Consider the following 24005-nt stretch of genomic DNA (forward strand, 5'->3'; position numbering starts at 1 on the left):
AGTGTGCAAAATTTCAAGATGATTGCATGTACCGTCTCGAAGCTATAAGTCTTTATTGTTGAAAGAAGAAGAAACACACCATTTTGTCCTTCCAGGACACGTCTCCCAGTGCTATTGCCATTTTAAGTTTTAATTTCCTTTAAAAAACATTTTCTCTGCAATAATAGGGCCGATTGAGATAAAATTTTCACCATAGGAGGGACTCGGTCTGTAGAATATTTTAATGGTAATTATGACGTCGCAGGTCACGTGGTTCGGCCGCCATATTGCTTTTCGTGAAAACACGAAAACCCCTTTTTCTCTGCAACGGCTGAACAGATCGAGGCCATACTTTGCAAGCAGAATCGCATACGCATGACGAACAAAAAAGTCAGCGAGCACGACATCATCCGACACATGGTTTCAGAGTTATGACGTTTTTAAGCATGAACCTTTAAAACCTAGCTCCTCCCTCATTTTTGATCCAATCGAGGAGAAAATTCACAGATCTGTTCAGCATGTCAGTCTACTAAAATGTCATTTTAGAATTTGCGATAGGTCACGTGGTTTGGCAGATATCGTTAATTAAACGGGTTCAAAATATTTTAAATGGATATCTCTTGAATCGCTTTATTGATCGACGTGAAACTTCATACTGTAGTAGAGGTCATGAAGAGTAACAAGTGCGCAAAATCTCAAGATGATTGGATGTACGGTCTGGAAACTAGAAGTTGTTATTGTCTGAAGAAGAAGAACCACAACACTTTTTTTGACCAGGCCATGTGACATAACCACCTCATGAGCTAAGGGTAGCTCGAAATTAAATTGTCTTCGGATTTGGCAGTCGCTAGAGGGTGTTAACATTCGAATGCAACAAATCTGGGCAAATTCTGATGAATTTTCGTAAAACTACACGATATTGTCATTTACATTGGAAAATAACATTGTAAAACTCTTCGCCGCCTCGGCTTATTTCTCGCTCTGAAGTTCATCCTGTCTTCAATTTTAAGGAGAAAGAGAGGTATCTGCAAGCAATGGTGGCCTTTATTTTGTGGAAATCCGATTTAAAATGACGAAGTTATTCAAAATCTAACATTTAAAATGGGTCGCATTTCCAAAGTGATTCTTCCACAGGTAAAATATCCACACGTGCAGGCACACCTTACGGCGTCAATTTGGCTCTGATTTCAAATCAGATTTCGATTGTCGTATTGCCTTGGATGAGTTAACAAAATACCACAACAAATTTGGTGACAATCATGAAAAATTTGACCAAGTTCGATCGACGGGATACTTCGTTCTTCTGCTGACATACGGCATGGGCCACGGATGACGTCATGCCACGGCATGACGTTCTTCGACGAGTGGCAGATATCGTTAATTAAACGAATTTTTTTTTTTAATGGATGGGGTGGGGGGATGTGTGTGTGTTTGTGTGGAGGCGTGTGCGTGTGGGGGGAGGGGTGTGGGGGTGTTTGTGTGTGGGTGTGTGTGTATGTGTGTGTGTGTGTGTGTGTGTGTGTGTGTGTGTGTGTGTGTGTGTGTGTGTGTGTGTGTGTGTGTGTCGAGGTGGGGTGTGTGTGTGTGTGTACGTGTGGAGGGGTGTGCACGTGGGGGAGGGGTGTGGGGGTGTTTGTGTGTGTGCATGTGTGTTAGGGTTGGGGGGGTGGGGGATGTGTGCGTGTGTTTGTGTTAGGGGTGGGGGAATGTGTGTATGTGTGTGTGTGTGTGTGTGTGTGTGTGTGTGTGTGTGTGTGTGTGTGTGTGTGTGTGTGTGTGTGTGTGTGTGTGTTGGGGGTGGGGGAATGTATGCGTGTGTTTGTGTGTGTGTTAGGGTGCGGTGTGTGTGTGTGTTAGGGTGCGGTGTGTGTGTGTGTTAGGGTGCGGTGTGTGTGTGTGTGTGTGTTGGGGGTTGGGGTGGGGGGATGTGTGCATGTGTTTGTGTGTGTGTATGTGGGTGGGGGGTAGGGGGAATGTGTGTGTGTGTGGGGATGTGTGTGTGTGGGGGGGGGGGGGGGTGCATGTGGGGGGAGGGGTGTGGGGGTGTTTGTGTGTGGGTGTGTGTGTGTATATGTGTGTGTGTGTGTGTGTGTATGTGTCGAGGTGGGGTGTGTGTGTGTGTACGTGTGGAGGGGTGTGCACGTGGGGGAGGGGTGTGGGGGTGTGTGTGTGTGTGTGTGTGTGTGTGTTGGGGGTGGGGGAATGTATGCGTGTGTTTGTGTGTGTGTTAGGGTGCGGTGTGTGTGTGTGTGTGTGTGTGTGTGTTGGGGGTTGGGGTGGGGGGATGTGTGTGTGGGGATGTGTGTGTGTGTGTGTGTGTGGGGGGGGGGGGGGATGTATGCGTGTGTTTGTGTGTATGTTAGGGTGCGGTGTGTGTGTGTGTGTGTGTGTGTTGGGGGTTGGGGTGGGGGGATGTGCGTTTGTCTGGATACGAGTGTGCGTGTGGGGGGAGGGGTGTGCGCGTGTTTGTGTGTGTGTGTGTGTGTGTGGATATGTGTGTGTGTGTTGGGGGTGGTGTGTGTGTGTGTGTGTGTGTGTGTGTGTGGGGGGGATGTGTGTGTGTGTGTGGGGGGGATGTGTGTGTGTGTGTGGGGGGAGGGATGTGTGTGTGTGTGTGTGGGGGGGGGGGGGAGGGATGTGTGTGTGTGTGTGTGTGTGTTTGTTTGGAGGGGTGTGCGTGTGGGGGGAGGGGTGTGGGTGTGTGTGTGGGAGGGGGTAGGGGGGATGTGTGTGTGTATGTGTGTGTGTTGCTTGCGTGCGTGTGTGTGTGTGTGTGTGTGTGTGTGTAGGGGGGATGTGTGTGTGTGTGTGGGGGGAGGGATGTGTGTGTGTGGGGGGGGGGGAGGGATGTGTGTGTGTGTGTTTGGAGGGGTGTGCGTGTGGGGGGAGGGGTGTGGGTGTGTGTGTGGGAGGGGGTAGGGGGGATGTGTGTGTGTGTGTGTGTGTGTTTGGAGGGGTGTGTGTTTGGGGGGAGGGGTGTGGGTGGGGGTAGGGTGGATGTGTGTGTGTGTATGTGTGTGTGTTGCGTGCATGCGTGTGTGTGTGTGTGTGTGTGTGTGTGTGTGTGTGTGTGTGTGTGTGTGTGTGTGTGTGTGTGTAGGGGGGATGTGTGTGTGTGTGGGGGGAGGGATGTGTGTGTGTGGGGGGGGGGGGGGAGGGATGTGTGTGTGTGTGTGTTTGGAGGGGTGTGCGTGTGGGTGGAGGGGTGTGGGTGTGTGTGTGGGAGGGGGTAGGGGGGATGTGTGTGTGTGTGCGTGTGTGTGTGTGTGTGTGTGTGTGTGTGTGTGTGTGTGTGTGTGTGTGTGTGTGTGTGTGTGTGTGTGTCGGGGTTGTATCCAAGGGGGTTGTGTCAAAGCATGTCCAATGAAAGTGGGGTTGTATGAAAAGTGGGGTTGTATCAAAAGTGGGGTTGTATCAAAAGTGGGGTTGTATCAAAAGTGGGTGCGAGTAAATCGGTCATCACTGCCAGCAGTTTTAAAGTGGCAGTTCTAGTTCCTATTACTTTTGCCATTTGAAGTGGCCTTAGCAAAATGCCACGATAACGTGGAACAACGCACAGGGTGTTTTTTTATACACCTTCCCAAGGCAGAAAAGACAATAAAACGTGGGAATTCCTCCGGACATTTGCAGTCGAGTCTAAAGCAACAAAGGCTAAAGCTAGTGTGAAAATAACATTGAGGCAGTTCTCTTACTCGTGATACAATTGAAGGTTCTGAAGCATCACTAATAATACCCTCTCCCACCATCACCAGAAGCAGCGATCTACAGTACACATTTATGAAGATAGTTTGTGTCGCTCCACCTTCGGAACTCCAGGTGAGAGAGGGATTGGGGGAGGGACAAATTTAGTCACTACAACCTCTGCCCTATTGCTCGTAGTCCCCTTGGCAAGTTTAGTTGAGATTGCATTATGATAAGTAACGACCAAACACATCGATGAAGAAGATGAATCGAATAATTTGACACAAGTGGCACACGGGCCACTCAGGACCAGGTTGTGGTGGCCTGATGGAGTTTTTGGTGGTATTTGGCACCTGGGCCACCGATTATTTTTAACCCTGTTATACCAAGTTTGATCAAACCCCCATTACTGGTTCGCAAGTTAGAGCAGTAACAGATTTTTACCGAACGAGACCTCTGACCTTTGACCTCATAATCCAATCCGTTTTTCTTTATGACATTATACATACATGTACCAAGTTTGACTTGGTTCCCTTAGCAGTTCTTAAGTTATCGCGGTAATGAAAACCTATTACAGACTCTGACCTTTCACCTCTTGATGCTGAAATTTAATCAGTTTATCTTTGCATCATAATATATACTTATACCAAGTTTGGTCAAAATCCCATCACTGGTTCACAAGTTAGACACAACAACAAACAACATGCATTTTAAAAGGCCATTTTCCCTGCTAGAGCGGGGGTTAGCCTTGCGGTCCCCATGACAATCTTCTCCATTTTGCCCTATTTTCTGCATCTCTCCTTGTTAACCCCCTTGCCCGCATTTCTTCTTCCACCATCTTTAGCCAAGTCTTTCTCGGTCTTCCCCGTCTTCTACTTCCTTCTACATTCATTTCCATCACTCTTCTCAACCAGTCACTTTCATCCTTCCTCAACACATGACCAAACCATCTCAACCTGTTCCTCTTCACAGCATCAATCACAGGCTCTATTCCCATCATCTTTCGCAATTCATCATTTGTCTTCCTCTCTCTCAACGATACTCCGCACATCCGTCGAACCATTCGCATTTCCACCCTTTCCAACCTTCGTTGCTGCTCTACGTTCATTACCCATGTCTCGCTCCCATAAATCATAACACTTCTCACACATGCAGCATACACCTTTCCCTTCAGCTTCAACGACACTCCCCTCATCATCAGCACGCCACTCAATTCCCGAAACTTCTTCCATGCACACCTCACTCGAGCAACCGTTGCCGAGTCTGATCCACCTTCTCCATTCAGCATGTCTCCGAGGTAGCAAAATGTTTTCACACCTTCCAGCTTCACACCGTCTCCAAGATCCAACTCAACATTTCCTCCATCTGCAGCTCCCTCTCTGCACACCTTACATTTGAATGTAGCTGCCACACTGGTTAATGACCCTCTCAGACCACTACATTTTTGATGAACCCACTCAGCGCACATTGTACACCGAATGGAGTTCACTCCGACACCCTTCCTACACACAGCACAGGGCCACTTCCCAGTTCTTTCCACCTCACCACATGCTTTACCACTTGCCATCACCTTCGTCTTTCCGATATTCACCTTCAGACCTTTTGTCTCCATACATTCCTTCCACGTGTTCATCTTTTCCTTCAGTCCATCCATACTTTCCGCAATCAACACCAGATCATCTGCATACAACAACTCCCACGGTAAACCCTCCTTTACGTTCTGAGCCAGCACCTCCATCACAGCTACAAATAGTAGTGGACTTAGTACCGACCCCTGATGCACTCCCACCTTCACCTCAAACTCACCATTGTTCCCGTCCTTCGTCCTTACAGCTGTGCGCGCTCTTTTGTACATTGCCATCACTACTCTGATCAACCATTCCTCCACTCCTAACTTCCTCAATGCCCATGTCAATACTTTGCGTGGAACCCGATCGAATGCTTTCTCCAGATCAACAAACCCAAGAAACAACTTCTTCCTCTTCTCCATGTACTTCTCCTGCAACTGCCTCACAATGAAAAGCGCGTCTGTCATTCCTCTTCCTGGCATCAATCCAAACTGCATTTCGTCGATCTTCACTTTCTTCCTTATCCTCCTCTCCAACACCCTTTCCAATACCTTCATTCCATGCTCCAATAACTTTATCGCTCGGTACGAGCCACACTCCAGAGGGTCACCTTTCCCCTTGTATAGAGGGACGAGGGTACTCAGTTCCCAATCCACTGGAATGCGGCCTTCTTTCACCACCAGATTACAGATCTCTGTCATTCTCTTCACACGCCAACTCCCTGCTGCCTTCAACATATCTCCCACAACTCCCGTCGGCCCTCCCGCTTTTCTACCCTTCATTGCTTTTATCGCTTGTGTTGAATCCCTGGTGTTGGGCTAGCGGCTAGGGTGCCGGCTTAGGATCCTAGGATCCTGGGTTCGAATCTCGGTCGATCGCCGAATTAATGCCAGGGGGGTTGACTCAGCCTGTCATCCTTCCGAGGTCGGCTAATTGAGTACCAGTTCACTGGTAATTCCCTGTTTGTCGTTGAAGGCGGCAAAAAGGGTTGGCGTCAGGAAGGGCATCCGGCCGTAAAACATTGCTTCAAAAAGGGGACCAAAAAAACAACAACTACCACGGTCCCCGAAAAGGCCAACCCCCGCTTTGCGGGGAAAAATGGCCTCTAAACGGTGGTTTATTGCTTTTATCGCTTCCTCAACTTCCTTCTCAGTTATCTTCTCTGCCGGTCCTAAAACTGGGTTACTCTCTATGTTGCCATCCCATTCATTCTCTGTATTCAACAGCATTTCCATATATCTTTTCCATCTTCCTTTAATTCCATCTGGGTCGACAACGATTTGTCCCACTTCATCCTTCAAGCAGCTCACCCCCATCACATCACACCTCTCTTTCGCTATCTGCTTTGCAATCCTGAATACCGCTCTCTGACCCTCTTCCGAATCCAAGCGTTCTCCGAACATTTTCCTACATGCCTCCTGCGCCTTTGCTACCTCTTTCTTTGCAGCCTTCCTGGCTGCCTTATAACTTTCATGCTCTGCTGTTTCTGCTCCCGTACCCTTCGCCTTCTGCCACTCCTCGAACTTCTTCCTCTTCTCGTCAATCCTCTTTCCAACTTCATCATCCCACCACCATGTTTCCGAGTGCCTCGGTGGTCCTTTTGTCCATCCACATACCTCACCAACGGCTCCCAACAGACTAGCTTTCATTGACATCCAACCACTTTCAAGCTCAACCACATCATCCTCGACCCTACTCAGCCTCTCTTTTAATGCCTCCCTTACTGTCACCTCTTTCAACCTCCACACCTTCATTCTCGGTTGGTACTTCACCCGCCGAGCTCTCCTCGTACCTTTCACCCTTACGTCGCAGACAACCAAATGGTGCTGTGAAACAGCCTCCTCCCCCGGGATCACCTTTGTGTCTCGGAGGTGCCCCCTATCTCGCCTACGCACCATCAGGTAGTCAACGGTTGTCGTCGACCCACCTGACGTGTATGTAACAAGCTTATTATCCTCTTTCTGGAACTGAGTATTACAAATCAACAAATCATCTCCATCAGCAAACTCCAAAATCCTTTCACCTTCTCCATTTCTCACTCCATATCCGTAACCCCCATGAACTCCGTCAAAACCATCCATACTCCTTCCCACATGTCCATTTAGGTCTCCTCCTACCACAACAACTTCCTCATCTTTCACGTTTTCCAGCAGCTTCTCTATCGCACACCAGAACTTGTCCTTCTCTTCATCGCTCCGACCAACCTGCGGAGCATATCCCGAGATGACGTTCACCAAGAGCTTTCCAATCATCATTTTCACCATCATCAACCTATCACTCACTCTAGTCACACTCACCACACTGTCTACAAACTCCTCAGAAAACAGGACACCAACACCATTCACGCCCTCCAGGCACCCTTGCCACACAAACTTGTATTTCTGTCCCTGCCTACCCTTCACCATTCTCACACCACTTCCCTTCCATCTCGTCTCTTGCACACAACATATGTCCACTCTTCTTCTGACCAATACTTCCACCACTTCTCCTGATCTCCCTGTCATTGTCCCTACATTCCATGTCCCAAACCTCAGAAACCGATCTCCACTTCGGGCTGTACCCTGCCCACATGTAGTTGTAATTGTCATGGTTCTCTTTTTGAGGCAATGTTTTTTTTTGTTTGTTTGTTTTTTTTTTGTTTTTTTTGTACCCTGCCCACTTGGTTCACAAGTTAGAGTGGTAACGTAATTTTTAATTAACATGTTCTTTGACCTTTTGACCCCAAAATCTAATCAGTTGATCCTTACATCATTATGCATACCTGCACCAAGTTTGGCTTAGTTCCCTTCAGCCGTTCTTAAGTTATCGACGTAACGAAATAATTGTTACTGAACATGACCTCTGACCTTTGACGTCTTGACCTCAAAATCTAATTCGTTCATCAATGCATCATATAATAATAGATACTTCTACCAAGTTTGAGGAAAATCCCATCACTGTTTCACAAGTTAGTTCGATAACAGAATTTTTACTTAACGGGACCTTTGACCATTGCCCTCTTGACCCCAAAATCTAATCAGGTAATATTTACATCATTCTACATCTTTTTACAAAGTTTGACTTGGATCCCTTCAGCCGTTCTTAAGTTATTGCGGTAACGAAAACCTATCACGGATGAACGGACGGACGGCCAATCCGAAAACATAAAACTCCGGCAACGTCGTCGGCTGAGGTATAAAAAAACGTTAAGAGGTGTGAATACTTTCTGAATGCACTGTATATATTTTCGGAGTTTTAACATGCGTTCAAATGTAGCAGATCCCGAAATGATTATGCGTTTTAACATACACTTAGTTTAAAATGTCTGCCTGGACATTTTTAAATGATGACGTTGCCAAGATTCACGGTGGCGGTGGAGAGTAAATTAAAGGAAAGAAGTGCTTAAATAGGAAGAAATACACAGACAAATCTGCACATTTTTATATTTGGTGCAATGGAAGTACATAACTATGACTTAACACACAATAATGCATGTTTTATTGCTTTAATCTAACCTTATATTCATCTGAATGTTTACCTTATATGCGTTTCACCTTGTATACATACAATATTTACATTGGTGTCAAAATTCAATGTTGAAAAGTCAAAATTCAAAATTCAAAAATTCAATTTTGAAAATGTTGAAAATTTTTGAAAATATTTGGAAAAAAAATTTTTGATTTTTTTTTGAAAAGTCAAAAAATCAAAATTCAAAAAACAATGCATGTTGTTGTTGTGTTTGAGTCAAAATTCACCCCTAACCATGAAAGAACAGGTCCTGCACCAGTGAAACTCAACACGGACTTTGGTCATTTTCTATGTACGTAGTTTTGAACCATCATTAAATATTTTTCCAGGAAGTGCGTGAGTTTCTTTATGCCATTGGAACAGAAGTCAGGTCGTTTTGGCTTTGAAACTTTTTCAGGAGAGAAAAACCCCCGAGACCAAACTCACATTTACATCCCCACCACAAATCACATTTCTAATATAAATAGGGATCAAAATAACCCATACAAAGAGCTGAAACTCTCGGTCCCCTGCCTTTTTGGTGGTATGAGGAATGGATCTGTGTAATATGAAAGCTAACGCTTGAGCTTTTTTTGGAATATCGTGTACACAAGCCAAGTTACCAGGATGGTTGCCATGGCAACATAATTCCACCCATCACAGCTGTGATTGAATCAGATTGAGATTATGTCATGAGGTATAGATTTTTTTGGTAAACTACGTCGAGGCTCGTGGAAGAGCCAACACATCTTCTATATATAATAAAAGAAAGTTTTTCTTTGTTTGTTGTTTGTCTGCACGCGCTAATCTCCTCAACAGCGAAAGATAGGAGGAAACCTCAAACAAAAAATGTCGGGACGGGCCCCGGGAAGGTTATAGGCTAGGTGGCGAGGCTGGTCGAGGCCGCCTCGGCCGGGCTGGGGCCCATTTCGCAATAAATCTTCTTCTTCTTTCAAAATTCTCTTGAAGTACAACTTATGCACTTAATAGGAATATCTGACCGATTGCAACACATGCTTTCAAAATTCTCTCTCGCGGGGCCCGACAGAAGAAAGAACAAGGAATCGTTGAGCACCAACTGATATTGGGCTCGCGTCAGACCTATGTATGTACAGAATATTAAATTCATTCAAAAAGAACCCGGGCAACGCCGGGTGCATTCACCTAGTAACATATAATAAAGGGAGTGGGACACAAAGGGGGAGAGAGAGGGAATCACAACAACAGTCGAGAACAGGGACATCAGGAAATCTGTGGAAAGGAGAGAGTGGGACAGGGTACATGGATAAACAAGATGGACACTACAAGGACTTTGAGGAAAGAAAACGGAATTTGAAGGGGTGGATTAACGGGGATATAAAAGACCAAGGTTTTCGATGGGGAAAGACAAGAGATTGTGGTGAACAGCTGTTTTTAAGACCTGGAGGGAGGAGTGGGATTGAAGAGATTGTGGGAGTTTGTTCCAGAGGTGGGAAAAAGAGGAATGAAAGAGTGAAGGTGAGCAGAGAGTCTTCATTTTGACAGTTTCACCAGAAGAAGGCTGCTGGCAGGTATTGTGCGTCCTGAAGGAATATTTGGTGGACAATGCACAGACAGAGCAGGGAGTGCAAGACCAGAGAGGAGTCGGTAGAAAATTTAAATATGAAAGCGTTCTGTTATGCTAAATGCCACAATCTGCAATATGAAAATATCTGGGGGGAAATATGAAATTTGCAATATGAAAGCTAAATGTTCAACGATTTTTAAAATATCACGTAAACAAAAGTACATGGACAGATGATCGGTCGGTCAGTCGGTCAGACGGAGCTCATTTTAATGTTCCCCATCTCCGACCTTGTCGGAGGGGTGGGGGAAATAACTTGTTATAGGTACAAAAATGAATTTTGCACACTTGCGAACTAACTTACTTATCATTCTGGAAAACAAAAAGGGAACGGACCAAAAAAAGAAAATAATTTAAACAAAATTTAAACTTTTGTACAAATTGAAAATAGCTTTTGAGCAGCGGTGCAATCGTTGGGTAAAGATGGAATGCCAAACACCCACCTTGACCTGCTGCAGCAGGCTGGCAGAAAAGTGCTCATTACAAAAGGCAACATAAGAGAGAAGCTGAAGAAGTAATCCTGAAGCTGCCGAATGTTCTCGCATTGCCAGTAGTATCTGTAGCAAGAGGCAAAGGGAAGGTTTGCATTTATCGTCAGCTGTCCATTCGGGTTCATTCATATATTTCTGTACCTTTCGTATATATTTCATTTCGATCTAGAAAACAGGAATTCTATCTTCCCTTCGTAAAACCAAGGCTCGCAAAATGTACAGTACTTTTGGATATAATTTCATAAAAGCTTAAAGTGTAACAGGTGAAGATGTTTGTATCCTGTGGAGTATACAACACCTGAGCAACTGAGAAACAAATCGGGATCGACTGCATACAGGCCAAATTGAGGTACGAGTTAATTGCCCCAACATAATCTTTCTGGATCAATATGCCTTTAGAGAACCGTCTGCTTGGTCGATTGATTTAAGACTTGTTCCATTATCCACTTTGCTGGTGTGGATTAAATTCCAGCGAAGAAATCGTTTTGCCCTTTGCTGTGAAGTCGCTGACAGGAAACGTGGAGCTGGTACAGATATTCAACCGGTCAGGCCATACCGTGCCATACTCTTGGGTTGAGGAAAATGACACAGCCATGTGCATGTAGAAGCTGGCGATGGCAGAAGGTGGTGTTGCAGTACCACAGAACATACATTCAGGAGTGTTCACAACACTAGCCTGGGACAATATCGATTGACTAGAAGAAACAGTCCAGGCCAGGCCAAAGTCACTGATCGACAGCCAACAAGACACATGCCGTTTGTTGAGAAAACAAAGATAAGTATCAGCACTGCACCAGTGATGCTGCCCATCTCCAATGCTGGATAGCTTGTTGGTCCACCACCCATTCAAACTGTGGAGGCTGACATTGCAGCTGCCATACAGCAATCAAAGGAGAAGAACCTTGTGTGGCTTTTGCTAACCTCCAGTGTCACATGGCCACCGTGTGAGTAAATGTAGTTTTGTGCAAATTTTCATTATATATTTTTCCTTGTGACCTCAAAGTTGAATTCGTCCAAGACATTCACCTTGTCGAGCGGTTGCCAAATTTGGTGATTCTAGCTGGCTTTGCTATCCAGTTATTCTGCTGCCAAACAGACAAACATACAGACATGATGATCGCAACACTGACCCGTTTAGCCTATGGCCATGTCGTGCGTAATAACAATAATGCTACCTCGTCTATTATCACCAAAATGTCCACATTTTCCCACCTATACAAAGGTGATATCTGCACAATGTTCATTTGTAGAGATATTTTTTTGTTACAATCTCCATTATAAAGCACTGCACTTTAAACTGATAGCATTACGGTGTTAACTGGAGTTACTGGGATTACCTCTCGAATATAAGCCTGAGAGTCGGGACACAGCAGAGCATTGCGGACGGATGATGCCAATGGGAGTAGCTCCTGGTGTGAATATGGTAAACAAGTTGTGAAACGCTCAAATGAACCTGCATCTGAAAACACACAGGAATGTTTGCAAACAATAAAATTAAGGAATTGAACAACAAATAGAGAATAAAAAGTTCCTTTTCACATTTATAAAATAAAATGTTCACAGCTATATATTAAGAACATGTGGCCGCAGAAGCAAAAATAATAAATTAAACTAGAATGGCACTCTTCGACATCGCGACGTCGACTGTTATGCTCCCGCACATTATTACATCATTATACATACTTGCACCAAGTTTCATTTAAATCCTTTCAGCTGTAATGAAGTATCACATTTTTACCTGACCTGACGTCCGACCTTTGATGCAGAAATCTAATCAGTTCATCCTTTCATCATAACACATACAAATACCAACTTTGGTCAAAATCCCATCACTGGTTCACAGATTATTGCCGTAGCAGGATTTTTTCCTGACATGACCTCTGACCTAATGACCCCAAAATCGAATCAGTTCATCTTTACAACATACATAGCTGAACCAAATTTGACATAGATACCTTCAGCCAGTCTCAAGTTATAAATCTATTAGAAAGAGTACCCATCCCAAGTTATCAGGCAAAAGTATCCCCCTACTCTCTCGCCCTCTGTTTCTCCCGCCCACTCTCCCCCACCCCCCCCCCCCCCCTCCCAGGCATCCCGCTCCCTCCCCCACTCTCCTCTCACACACTCCCACCCCAATCCCACTTCATGCTCTCAGACTCTTCCACGAGCATTTTCGAAAACTACAGGCATGCCACGATGTGCCTTTTTCTCAGGAGTGGCTTCCCTCTGGCCACTCTTCCATAAAGCCCAGATTTGTGAAGCGCTGCAGAGACTGTTGTCCTTCCGGCAGGTTCTCCCATCTCAGCGAAGGATCTCTGTAGTTCCATCAGAGTGGTCATTGTGTTCTTGGTCACCTCCCTGACCATGGTCCTTCTTGCACGGTTGCTCAGTTTGGTCAGACACAGCCAGCTCAAGGAAGAGTCTGGGTAGTTCCATATTCTTTGCATTTCCTAATGATGGAGCCCTTCCCCAGATCTATGCCGACTCACAATTCTATCTCAGAGTTCTAAGGACAGTTCCTTGGACTTCATGGTAGAGTTTCTGCTCTGACATGCACTGTCAACTGTGGGACCTTATATAGAAAGGTGTGTTTCTATCTAAATCATGTCCCATCAATTGAATTGGCCAAAGGTGGACTCCATTCAAGTTGTAGAGACATCTCAAGGATGATCAAAGGAAGTTGGATGCACCTGAGCTCAATTTCGAGTGTCATAGCCTGGTGTTGGCTTAGCGGTTAGGGTGCCGGCTTGGGATCCTAGGATCCTGGGTTCGAATCCCGGTCGATCGCTGAATTAACGCCAGGGGGGTTGACTCAGCCTGTCATCCTTCCGAGGTCGGCAAATTGAGTACCAGCTTGCTGGGATGAATGATCACGGTGTGTACCCCGATTTAGAATAGGTACACCGTATCCCTGCGCATCGTAAGAGCGTGACCAAGGGTTGGCGTCAGGAAGGGCATCCAGCCATAAAAACATTGCCTCAAACAGGGAACCATGATTGTCATGGGGCCCGCAAGGCTAACCCCCGCACAGCGGGGAAAATGGCCTCAAAACGATCATTCATTCATTCATAGCAAATGTGTTGAATACTTATTGACTCGAGACATTTCAGGTTTTCATGTTTAATTCTTATGTAAAAAATTCCCCCCAAAAATTCCACATTGACATTATGGGATATTATGTGTGGATGAGTGACAAAAAATGTCAATTTCATCCATTTTAGAGTCAGGCTGCAACACAACAAAATGTGAAAAAAGTCAAGGGGTGTGGTCAACCCCTTGTGACTGCCGGTCAAAAAAAAAGTCAACTCTCTGAAGGCATTTATTTTCAAGGGGCATACGATTTATATTTACAGGTGCTGAATTGATATTCTGCTTTGGCTCAGAGTAACTTTGAGGAACTCACCAACACTCATCTCTGCAGAAAGATCGCAGTGCAAGGCCATGACAGCCAAAGTGGTGTGCAGAGATGAGAACTCCCGTGATTGGCTGGCTGGCCAGCGCCGCGTCTATAAAAGAAGCAAGATGATTGAAATGTGAAGAAAATTAATGCTGAAAGTATTAACTTCTGGGTTTCAGGAACACGGCACTGATACACAGCAAAAGGCATGGCATACCTGAAGGGATTGAGTTCCAAGCAGAAAGTCTAGAAGCCTTTGGAACGCCGAAAGGCGGAAAAGTAAAGCACATGCTGTTGGGCCCTTGGACAGATGAAACGGTGGGTGAAGAAGGGAAAGGATTGGAAATAGGTAGGAAAGGTCAAGACACAGAGAGAGAAAGAGTGATCACAGGAATCAGAAATCATTCACAGTTATATTTTTTCTTCGGATTGAAGGCTCATGGAGTTTTTGCCACACAAATCGCTCCTGCACACATACAGACAAATACAAGACAATGCTGGACTTGACTTCAGGGTGGGAGAAGTGACAGAACTGCCTGGGGCACGATCGATACAGGCAATCTTTATGACTTCGCTCTTCTCTCCACACTCAGCGGGGCAATTAAGGAGACATTTTCTCCTCCTTCTCCTGAAGGATGCCAACCAACGGGATTTGTCCGTTCTCTATCTTCTAAATGCTGAGCGCCCAGAGAGGAGGGAGCACGTACCATTTTAAAGTCTTTGGTATGACTCAGTCAAGGTCGGAATAGAATCACCTACCTACCAGACTCAGAGCGGACGCTCAAATAATTATACCACCGACTCTGGTTAAATCCAGTTCGTTTACATCCACAAGGTTTACGGCACTCACATTGAGCATTACAAAAACAAGACCGAAAGTCTAACAGCGGTGTAGCCAGGCTTGTTTGATACTTCAGTTGAAGAGATAGTATGACCTGGGTGGAGATACCAGTTAGCAAATAATGTAAGTATTACATTTTTTGAAGTACTCTAAGTCTCTAAGCTGTCTGTCACCACAGAAGTGAAAACATTGCATTGAGACACTGGTTTATTCTATATTTTGGTCAGGTAGTCAACACTGTCAAAGTGACTTCAGCACCATCCCGACACACACCACTGTGTGTGTTACGGAATGAGGTGTTTTATGGCAGCCGGTGTGCAAATCCTGCAACCAACCTCCTTGAGAGAGGACCCAGTGAGTTGGTACTCATTTTGCCGACCTCGGAAGGATGACAGGCTGAGTCAACCACACCTGGTGTTAATTCAACAGCTGACCAGAATTCAAACTCAGGACCCTAGGATTCCAAGACCTCCACCCTAACCGTGAAGCCAACACCAGGCTTAGGGTGGTTGGAGGCAGTCATAAGAAATGCTACAATGTTTGAAGAGCCCTTAATCAAAGTTTTAATGATATATGATCTGGGGGGTATGCACCCCCCTTCCCACCCCCGTCATATATAGTCACCCTGTTGTCAAAATTTCAGTTCCCCCCCCCCAATCATCAAGTGTGATAATTTGCCCCAACCAGGTATATGACGTAATATATGAATGTTCCCTAAAGGTTGTTGAAAGAAACATAACTGGCAAAGCCAAATGGCATTACATTCTACCTTTCAGAAGCGTAATTGTCGGCTATAAAACTCACCCAATATGTAGGATAAATATGTGAGGGGCATACATACATACAGAGAGAAACGCTGTAAACACAGGAACCAAACATATATACCGTAAAAAATCGTTTGTTTAATCACAAATTTGCCAGTCCGAAAAGCCTCTTTGCGAGTTTGAAGAAGAGGAAGAAGCGCTAATGTATGGTTTATTCACACAGCAGTTTGAATGGAAACATTTATTATTCTACGACAGTAGAAACCCTTTAGAAAGACATGGAACGAGCATACAAAATTATATATACAGTAATGATATTTTGCGAAGCAACAGAAAAATAGATAAAACTACACAGAATGAGCCCACAAACAACAACAACCACAGCCACGATAACAATCGAGTGTTGTAAAAGGTCCTTATTTTCACGTGTTTTACTTCATGTGCGTGTTTATTTGTGCTTCACACTGAATGAAAAACGTAAAGGTAGAGCATGCAGATTGTGATACATGACAGGTTCAACAAGCGTTATGCCTCGGTCCCCCGTCGGTGAAGTGATGTGAGTTGACAAAGTGGAAGACGCAAGGCGGCCATCTTGGATTTTGACGTGACGACCCAATTTTCAAAAGTGTTCTCTCTTATGCGAAGATACACCCTCACACCAGATTAGAAGTTAGTAGTTCATTTATTTTTCAAGGTATTTCGCTCACAAGGTTCAGACATATATATGGTGGCGGCCATCTTGGATTTTGACGTGGCAACCCAATTTTCAATAGCGTTCTTCCTTATGCCTAGGTGCACCCACACACCAGATTAGAAGTTGGTACTTCGCTTATTTTTCAAGATATTCCGCTTACAAGGTTCAGACATACATGGCGGCGGCCATCTTGGATTTTGACGTGGCGACCCAATTTTCAATAGCGTTCTTCCTTATGCCTAGATACACCCACATACCAGATTAGAAGTTAGTAGTTCGTTTATTTTTCAAGATATTTCGCTCACAAGGTTCAGACATATATATGGTGGTGGCCATCTTGGATTTTGATGTGGCGACCCAATTTTCAATAGCGTTCTTCCTTATGCCTAGATATACCCACACAACAGATTAGACATTGGTACTTCGCTTATTTTTCAAGATATTCCGCTCAAGGTTCAGACATACATGGCAGTGGCCATCTTGGATTTTGACTTGGTGACCCAATTTTCAATAGCGTTCTTCCTTATGCCAAGATATACCCACACACCAGATTAGAAGTTGGTACTTCGCTTATTTTTCAAGATATTCCGCTCACAAGTTTCAGACATACATGGCGTCAGACATAAATGGCGGCGGCCATCTTGGATTTTGACGTGGGTTGCACCCACACACCAAATTAGAATTCGGTCCTTCGCTTATGCACGCACGCACGCACGGACACACGGACGGAGGGAAAAACCATAGTCCCCCTTTCACTCTGCGGTGCGACGGGGGACAACGATATGTCCGGCCTGAACGGCATAGGAATCAAAATGGCGGTGTGTGGAGTCAGCTGTAGTACCGCCGCAATGATGTCACATCGCCCCTGCCGTGTGACCAGATCCTCAGCTCTGATCGGTGTACGGTTGAGGGGACGGACATACATACATACATACATACATACATACATACATACATACATACGGACAGACAAACACTGTTCTAGACGGCTTTGACCTATGGGCTACGCCGCAAAAATAACGACTTTGCTCCTCACTCCTTTCATTATCATGACAAACTACATTGCATTCTATGTTTTCTCCAGAGTTGACCTTTTGCAATACAACAACAACAACATGCATTTTAAGGCCATTTTCCCTGCTAGAGCGGGGGTTAGCCTTGCGGTCCCCATGACAATCTTCTCCATATTGCCCTATTTTCTGCATCTCTCCTTGTTAACCCCCTTGCCCGCATTTCTTCTTCCACCATCTTTAGCCAAGTCTTTCATGGTCTTCCCCGTCCTCTACTTCCTTCTATATGAATTTCCATCACTCTTCTCAACCAGTCACTTTCATCCTTCCTCAACACATTGTTACATATCTATGTGAATTGTTACATATCTATGTGAATTAATATTCAGATCTTGGCTTATCAAGGTGGAGTCGAGTAAGGGTTGTTGTGATTGGAGGGTCAGGAGCCCTTCTGAACCAGTGGCCGGAAACGGAGGTGACCGGAAACGGAAGAGGAAAAGACACGAGGGAAAAGAGGACGAGTATTCTTCTGGATCTTCCTCGCTCCGCTCGAACAAAAGGGTGGATCGACCTTGCGCTGCGTGAAACAGCGGCGTTCCGAAGCCGGTCTGGCGAGAGGAATTACCGGAACGTGTACCGGCCCGGTGGAGGCGTCAAGTTGACGTGGGGCCGTGCATCGAACCCGCGTCTGGCCTCGTTCGCGGCACCGTCCAAATAGACGCGTGCGAGTCGCAGGCTGGGGCCTAGCTCGCCGGGCAAGTGGCGTGGGGGCTTTTGGCTTGCTTTACCGCACCCGCTGCGCGTAGCCCCGAGAGGCTGCAGCCGCGGGACCTGGTACGATACCCGCCCGGTGAAGACGTCCACCCGGGGTTCGTTCAACCGCCCGAGTGCGGGGACGCCGACTACCATATTGGTCAGGAGGGGCCCAGAGACATTGTGCGGGACCGAGACCAAAAGGGTCGTGAGTACTCACTGGGACACACGTAGATAAGATGGCCATCTTATTCATAGGGAATTGATTGTCCTTGAAAGATTGTTGATGGTTGTATATTGTTGATTGCTCGGGGAAAATCTCCGTGGTTGTGTCATTGAAATTGTTGGGTATCATTACCATTGGGGAATATATTCTTGAACAGCAGTGTCTCTTGGGTGGATTTATATAAGATAATATATAAATCGGCAAGTATCTAATAATACTTTCTGGCGAAGGTCCTCTCACGGTCCGGGGGTCACCGAGACCAGGTAGTCACCGAGGGGACCACGTAACAGAATTGGGGGCTCGTCCAAATTACGATTCGCAATTGGGTCTACGTCCGGGATCTAAAAGAGTAGTTGGGTAAAATAATAAAATAATATTTTTATTAATTAAAATTTATTAATTAATTATTAATTGGTAATTTATTTATTTTTTTGAGAAATTGGGGTAAAGTCTTGGGTGAAGGTTAACAGGTGTTAACGATAGGCACCATGGCGTTTGTGGCACAGAACTTTGGGGTAACCCCGAGTGAGGCACAGTTCCGAGCGTTGCTAAAGTCGGACCTCTTGAAATTGGCCAAACATTTTAACTTGGAGGTCCGAACTAATTTGAGGAAGGCAGAGTTGCAGGCCACGGTGATACAATCTATGGTGGGATTAGGAACATGGGACGAGTTAGCCTGGGAGTGGCTACCCGAAGAACCAGAAGACGTTGAGCTCCGGAAACTGGAGTTGCAATTACGGAGCCAGGAACGGATCAAAGAAGAAGAAAGGAAAGCAGAAAAGGAAAGAGCAGAAGAAGAAAGGAAAGCAGAAAAGGAAAGAGCAGAAGAAGAAAGGAAAGCAGAAGAGAGGAGAGAAGAGAAACAAGCAGAGGAAAGGAGAGTGGAACGAGAACTCCAGGAAAGGTTAAAAGAAGAAGAAAGGAAAGCAGAAGAGAGGAGAGAAGAGAAACAAGCAGAGGAAAGGAGAGTGGAACGAGAACTCCAGGAAAGGTTAAAAGAAGAAGAAAGGAAAGCAGAAAAGGAAAGAGCAGAAGAAGAAAGGAAAGCAGAAGAGAGGAGAGAAGAGAAGCACGCAGAGGAAAGGAGAGTGGAACGAGAACTCCAGGAAAGGTTAGAAGGGAGAAAAGCAGAGGAGAGAAAAGCGGAAAGGGAATTAAAGGAACGTGACATGGAGCTTCAGCAAGAAATCAAATTCAAGGAGCTGGAGTTAATGAGAGAACGGGGAGAGGCACCACCCTTGCTGACGGGGTCGACACCTAACCAGAGAACCTGGGATGTGGGCAGACATGTGAGGCTGGTTCCACCGTTCAGTGAAAAGGAAGTCGCGAAATTTTTTCCACACTTTGAGAAAGTGGCTCGACAATTAAATTGGCCGGAGGAGGCCTGGACCATACTTGTGCAAAGTGTGCTGGTGGGGAAAGCTCAGGAAATTTATTCGGCGCTACCAATGGACCAATGTGCAGATTATGAGATACTGAAGAAGCACATCCTCAAAGCCTATGAGTTGGTTCCGGAAGCTTACAGGCAAAAATTCAGGAATGCCAGGAAGAGGGAGGGTGAGACCCATGTGGAGTTTGCCAGAGTGAAAGAAAACATGTTTGATCGGTGGTGTGAGTCAAAAGGAGTCGGGAAAGACTTCGAAACATTGCGTGACTTGATCCTGGTGGAGGAATTCCAGCAGTGTGTCCACGAGGACATCAAAGTGTACCTGCAGGAAAAGAAAGTACCAAAGTTGTGGGACGCAGCCACCATGGCAGATGATTATGCCTTAACCCACCGAATAGGGGTCCACGAACCTAACTCCTCGCCTAGATCTCCGCAGGGGAGGTGGGGAACAGCAGGTGCGGAGAACGACAATACATGGTGGCGGCCTCGAGAGGATGAGGGGGACAACGCGGATACCCCACCTGTTCGAAGTCAGAGGGCTGCGGGCCCAAGACCAACTTATTTTGCAGGGGGCCCGAGGCAGACCACGAGTTTTTCCTCCGGGCCAACTTGCACGTTTTGCAAGAAACCTGGACACTTGATGTCCAGTTGTTACCTCATGAAAAGGGACAACCCAGAGCGGAGTCCGACTATTACCACTCCGAATGCGATGGCTAGCGTAAGGAATCGCCATCAAAAGGGTTACCAACCATTTATTTCAGAGGGGTTTGTGTCACGGGATGGAGCCTCGACTAACCGGAAAGCGGTTAGGATATTGAGGGACACAGGGGCACATCAATCTTTAATGCTGGAAGGCATTTTGCCATGGTCCGAGGAGACGGCAACGGGGGATAGTGTTCGTTTACAGGGGATCGGGGGCGGTGTTAGTGCTCCCCTGCATGTCATCCATTTGGAGTCCGATTTGGTGTCAGGACCGGTCACCGTCGGTTTACAAGCCACGCTTCCTGTAGAGGGTGTATCTGTGGTTATCGGGAATGATTTGGCCGGGGGTCAAGTTTATGGTAACCTGAGGGTTGGTCAAGAGCCCAGCAGGGAAAATAACACCACCCCAGCTCGGGATGGCGACAAAAGTGCCAAGTTATTTGTAGGGGGACTGAACTTCAAAACAGAGGAAGAAGTTCTGACCTCTGTCTTCAACAGATATGGGCCGCTGGTGGACGTGCGGTTGGTAAGAGACTGGGAAACGCAACAGTCCAGAGGGTTCGGCTTTGTCACGTTTGCCAGCACAAAAGACGCCAGAGAGGCCGAGAAGAATTGGAATGGCAAGGATTTGGAGGGTCGGACCATAACAGTAGGGAAGGCATTTCGTAGGCGTCGAGAGGTCTACAGGAGAGGACAACTGGGCGGTAGTTTTGGTGGCGGCCGCAATCAATATTATTATGGAGGCTCCCTGAGTTACGGCAGCTCCCGAAAGAAGGATTGGCAAAGTAGTGGCCGAGAAGGAGACCGCTATTCATGGGACTACAGGGACAAGGGGTCCCACCATAATTATGAGGGAAGTTCTGAGAAGTTGAAGCACTGAATGCGGCGGAGCCGCCGAGCCAAGATTCCTACACGGATTAACCGTGATCGCCGTTCCTAAAGGCGTCCATGTAGGGAACTTTCATACACGGACTAACCGTGAACTCCACGTTCCTCAAGGCGCCCATGTAGAGAACTTTCCTGCACGGACTAACCGTGAACTTCGCGTTCCTAAAGGCATCCCTGTAGTGAATACTCAGCTTGGCCTCCCGGAAAAAGTGCTATCAAGTTGCTTAACTTTGGATCTTCGATCAACCCCTTAACCTTCATTCACAAGACACTGACAGTCAAAGTCAGAGGGTCAGGAGATGGAGTTGGGCTTGGCAGGAGTCCGACGGGAAATTGAACATGTAAAGGGCAGGGACAATGTCGCGGCTGGTGCTTTGTCCAGAGTGAATTACCTTGGAAAATTTGGGGGTTGAGTTATCTGGTTTATTTATCCAAGTTGGCCGGCCACGAAAGTTTTCGCTGGGGTCAAACTTTCTTTCTTGAAGGGGGGGAGTGTTACATATCTATGTGAATTGTTACATATCTATGTGAATTAATATTCAGATCTTGGCTTATCAAGGTGGAGTCGAGTAAGGGTTGTTGTGATTGGAGGGTCAGGAGCCCTTCTGAACCAGTGGCCGGAAACGGAAGTGACCGGAAACGGAAGAGGAAAAGACACGAGGGAAAAGAGGACGAGTATTCTTCTGGATCTTCCTCGCTCCGCTCGAACAAAAGGGTGGATCGACCTTGCGCTGCGTGAAACAGCGGCGTTCCGAAGCCGGTCTGGCGAGAGGAATTACCGGAACGTGTACCGGCCCGGTGGAGGCGTCAAGTTGACGTGGGGCCGTGCATCGAACCCGCGTCTGGCCTCGTTCGCGGCACCGTCCAAATAGACGCGTGCGAGTCGCAGGCTGGGGCCTAGCTCGCCGGGCAAGTGGCGTGGGGGCTTTTGGCTTGCTTTACCGCACCCGCTGCGCGTAGCCCCGAGAGGCTGCAGCCGCGGGACCTGGTACGATACCCGCCCGGTGAAGACGTCCACCCGGGGTTCGTTCAACCGCCCGAGTGCGGGGACGCCGACTACCATATTGGTCAGGAGGGGCCCAGAGACATTGTGCGGGACCGAGACCAAAAGGGTCGTGAGTACTCACTGGGACACACGTAGATAAGATGGCCATCTTATTCATAGGGAATTGATTGTCCTTGAAAGATTGTTGATGGTTGTATATTGTTGATTGCTCGGGGAAAATCTCCGTGGTTGTGTCATTGAAATTGTTGGGTATCATTACCATTGGGGAATATATTCTTGAACAGCAGTGTCTCTTGGGTGGATTTATATAAGATAATATATAAATCGGCAAGTATCTAATAATACTTTCTGGCGAAGGTCCTCTCACGGTCCGGGGGTCACCGAGACCAGGTAGTCACCGAGGGGACCACGTAACAACATGACCAAGCCATCTCAACCTGTTCCTCTTCACAGCATCAATCACAGGCAATATTCCCATCATCTTTCGCAATTCATCATTTGTCTTCCTCTCTCTCAACGATACTCCGCACATCCATCGAACCATGCATTGCAATGCAAAACTGAAATCACCTTGCGAGCAAAAGAGTCCAAAACACCAAAAAATTGTGAACAGGATTTAAAATTCTCTCCAACGTCTCTGTCCAGCAAAGAGAGCAGCGAATCCAGCAATGTTTCCAGTCCGGTCAACTCCTGCACAGCCAAAGAAAAAAAGCGTGTTAAATCCAGCAAGCAAAGATCATAAATGGTACACAATGAGCTGTGCAATTCTGGCAAGTTGCATGATGAATGCATCCCTGGTGCATGGAAAACAATTACTCTACCTGGGAGGAAGAGAACGTGAGAGCATGATTCAGCGTGAGGTCCAAAATGGCTTCCGTGTGGCTGCGTACTTCTCTCACAGGACATTCTAGCAGGAATACCCTGAGATCAGACGGTACAATGAAAAAGAGGAAGACGAGGGATGAGTGAATGAAGGGGTGGGATGGTGTGCGAAAGTGCAAGTCGGTCAAGCATGGACGAAGGCATAACCAGGCAGAAAGATGCTCACGTTCATAAAATTTACAAATCATTTTTTTTTGTTAAATCATAATATTAAAATTAGACAAGTCAGGAGACGACGATGGTTCACGAGCGAGCAGTATTCTTCGGTTCGATTTCGAAAATTCGGTTTGATTCCGACAACTTTGAAAATTTGACCTTTGTGACCTTGAAATGTCAAAACGAAGGTTACTGACCTTGAAATGATAGAAAATAATGTATAATCAGTTATGAGGTTAGTTAGCTACACAATACCGAAAATTCAGTTAGATTCCGACAACTTTGAAAAATTGACATTTGAGACCTTCAAAGGTCAAAGGGTAAAGGTCGAAGATTCTGAAATTTGTTGGAAAACTTGTATTTCATGATGTATGTGATAATATAAGATCATGTACGACATTTCACCCTATCAGGAAGCGAACAATGTAATAAAACCATCAAAAATCGACTTTTCTAAATTTCGTGACCTTGTGACCTTGACCTTGGGGCGA

The 24005-nt window shown here is 46.1% G+C and overlaps 1 protein-coding gene across 1 annotated transcript in view; it reads right to left on the minus strand.

The window, feature by feature from the left end:
- USP24 (ubiquitin specific peptidase 24) overlaps nt 1-24005 on the minus strand; it is a 251269-nt gene that overhangs the window by 38896 nt on the left and 188368 nt on the right. The window contains exons 55-60 of the mRNA XM_078771659.1: nt 23298-23397; nt 23047-23166; nt 14423-14506; nt 14212-14314; nt 12146-12267; nt 10761-10874 (exon numbers count right to left, since the gene is read on the minus strand). Coding sequence (XP_078627785.1) covers nt 10761-10874; nt 12146-12267; nt 14212-14314; nt 14423-14506; nt 23047-23166; nt 23298-23397 — 643 coding nt within the window. The remainder of the gene's footprint in view (nt 1-10760; nt 10875-12145; nt 12268-14211; nt 14315-14422; nt 14507-23046; nt 23167-23297; nt 23398-24005) is intronic.

The sequence above is a fragment of the Myxine glutinosa genome, chromosome 1 (genome assembly GCF_964187855.1).
Source record: "Myxine glutinosa chromosome 1, kmMyxGlut1.1, whole genome shotgun sequence".
NCBI classification, from domain to species: Eukaryota; Metazoa; Chordata; class Myxini; order Myxiniformes; family Myxinidae; genus Myxine; species Myxine glutinosa.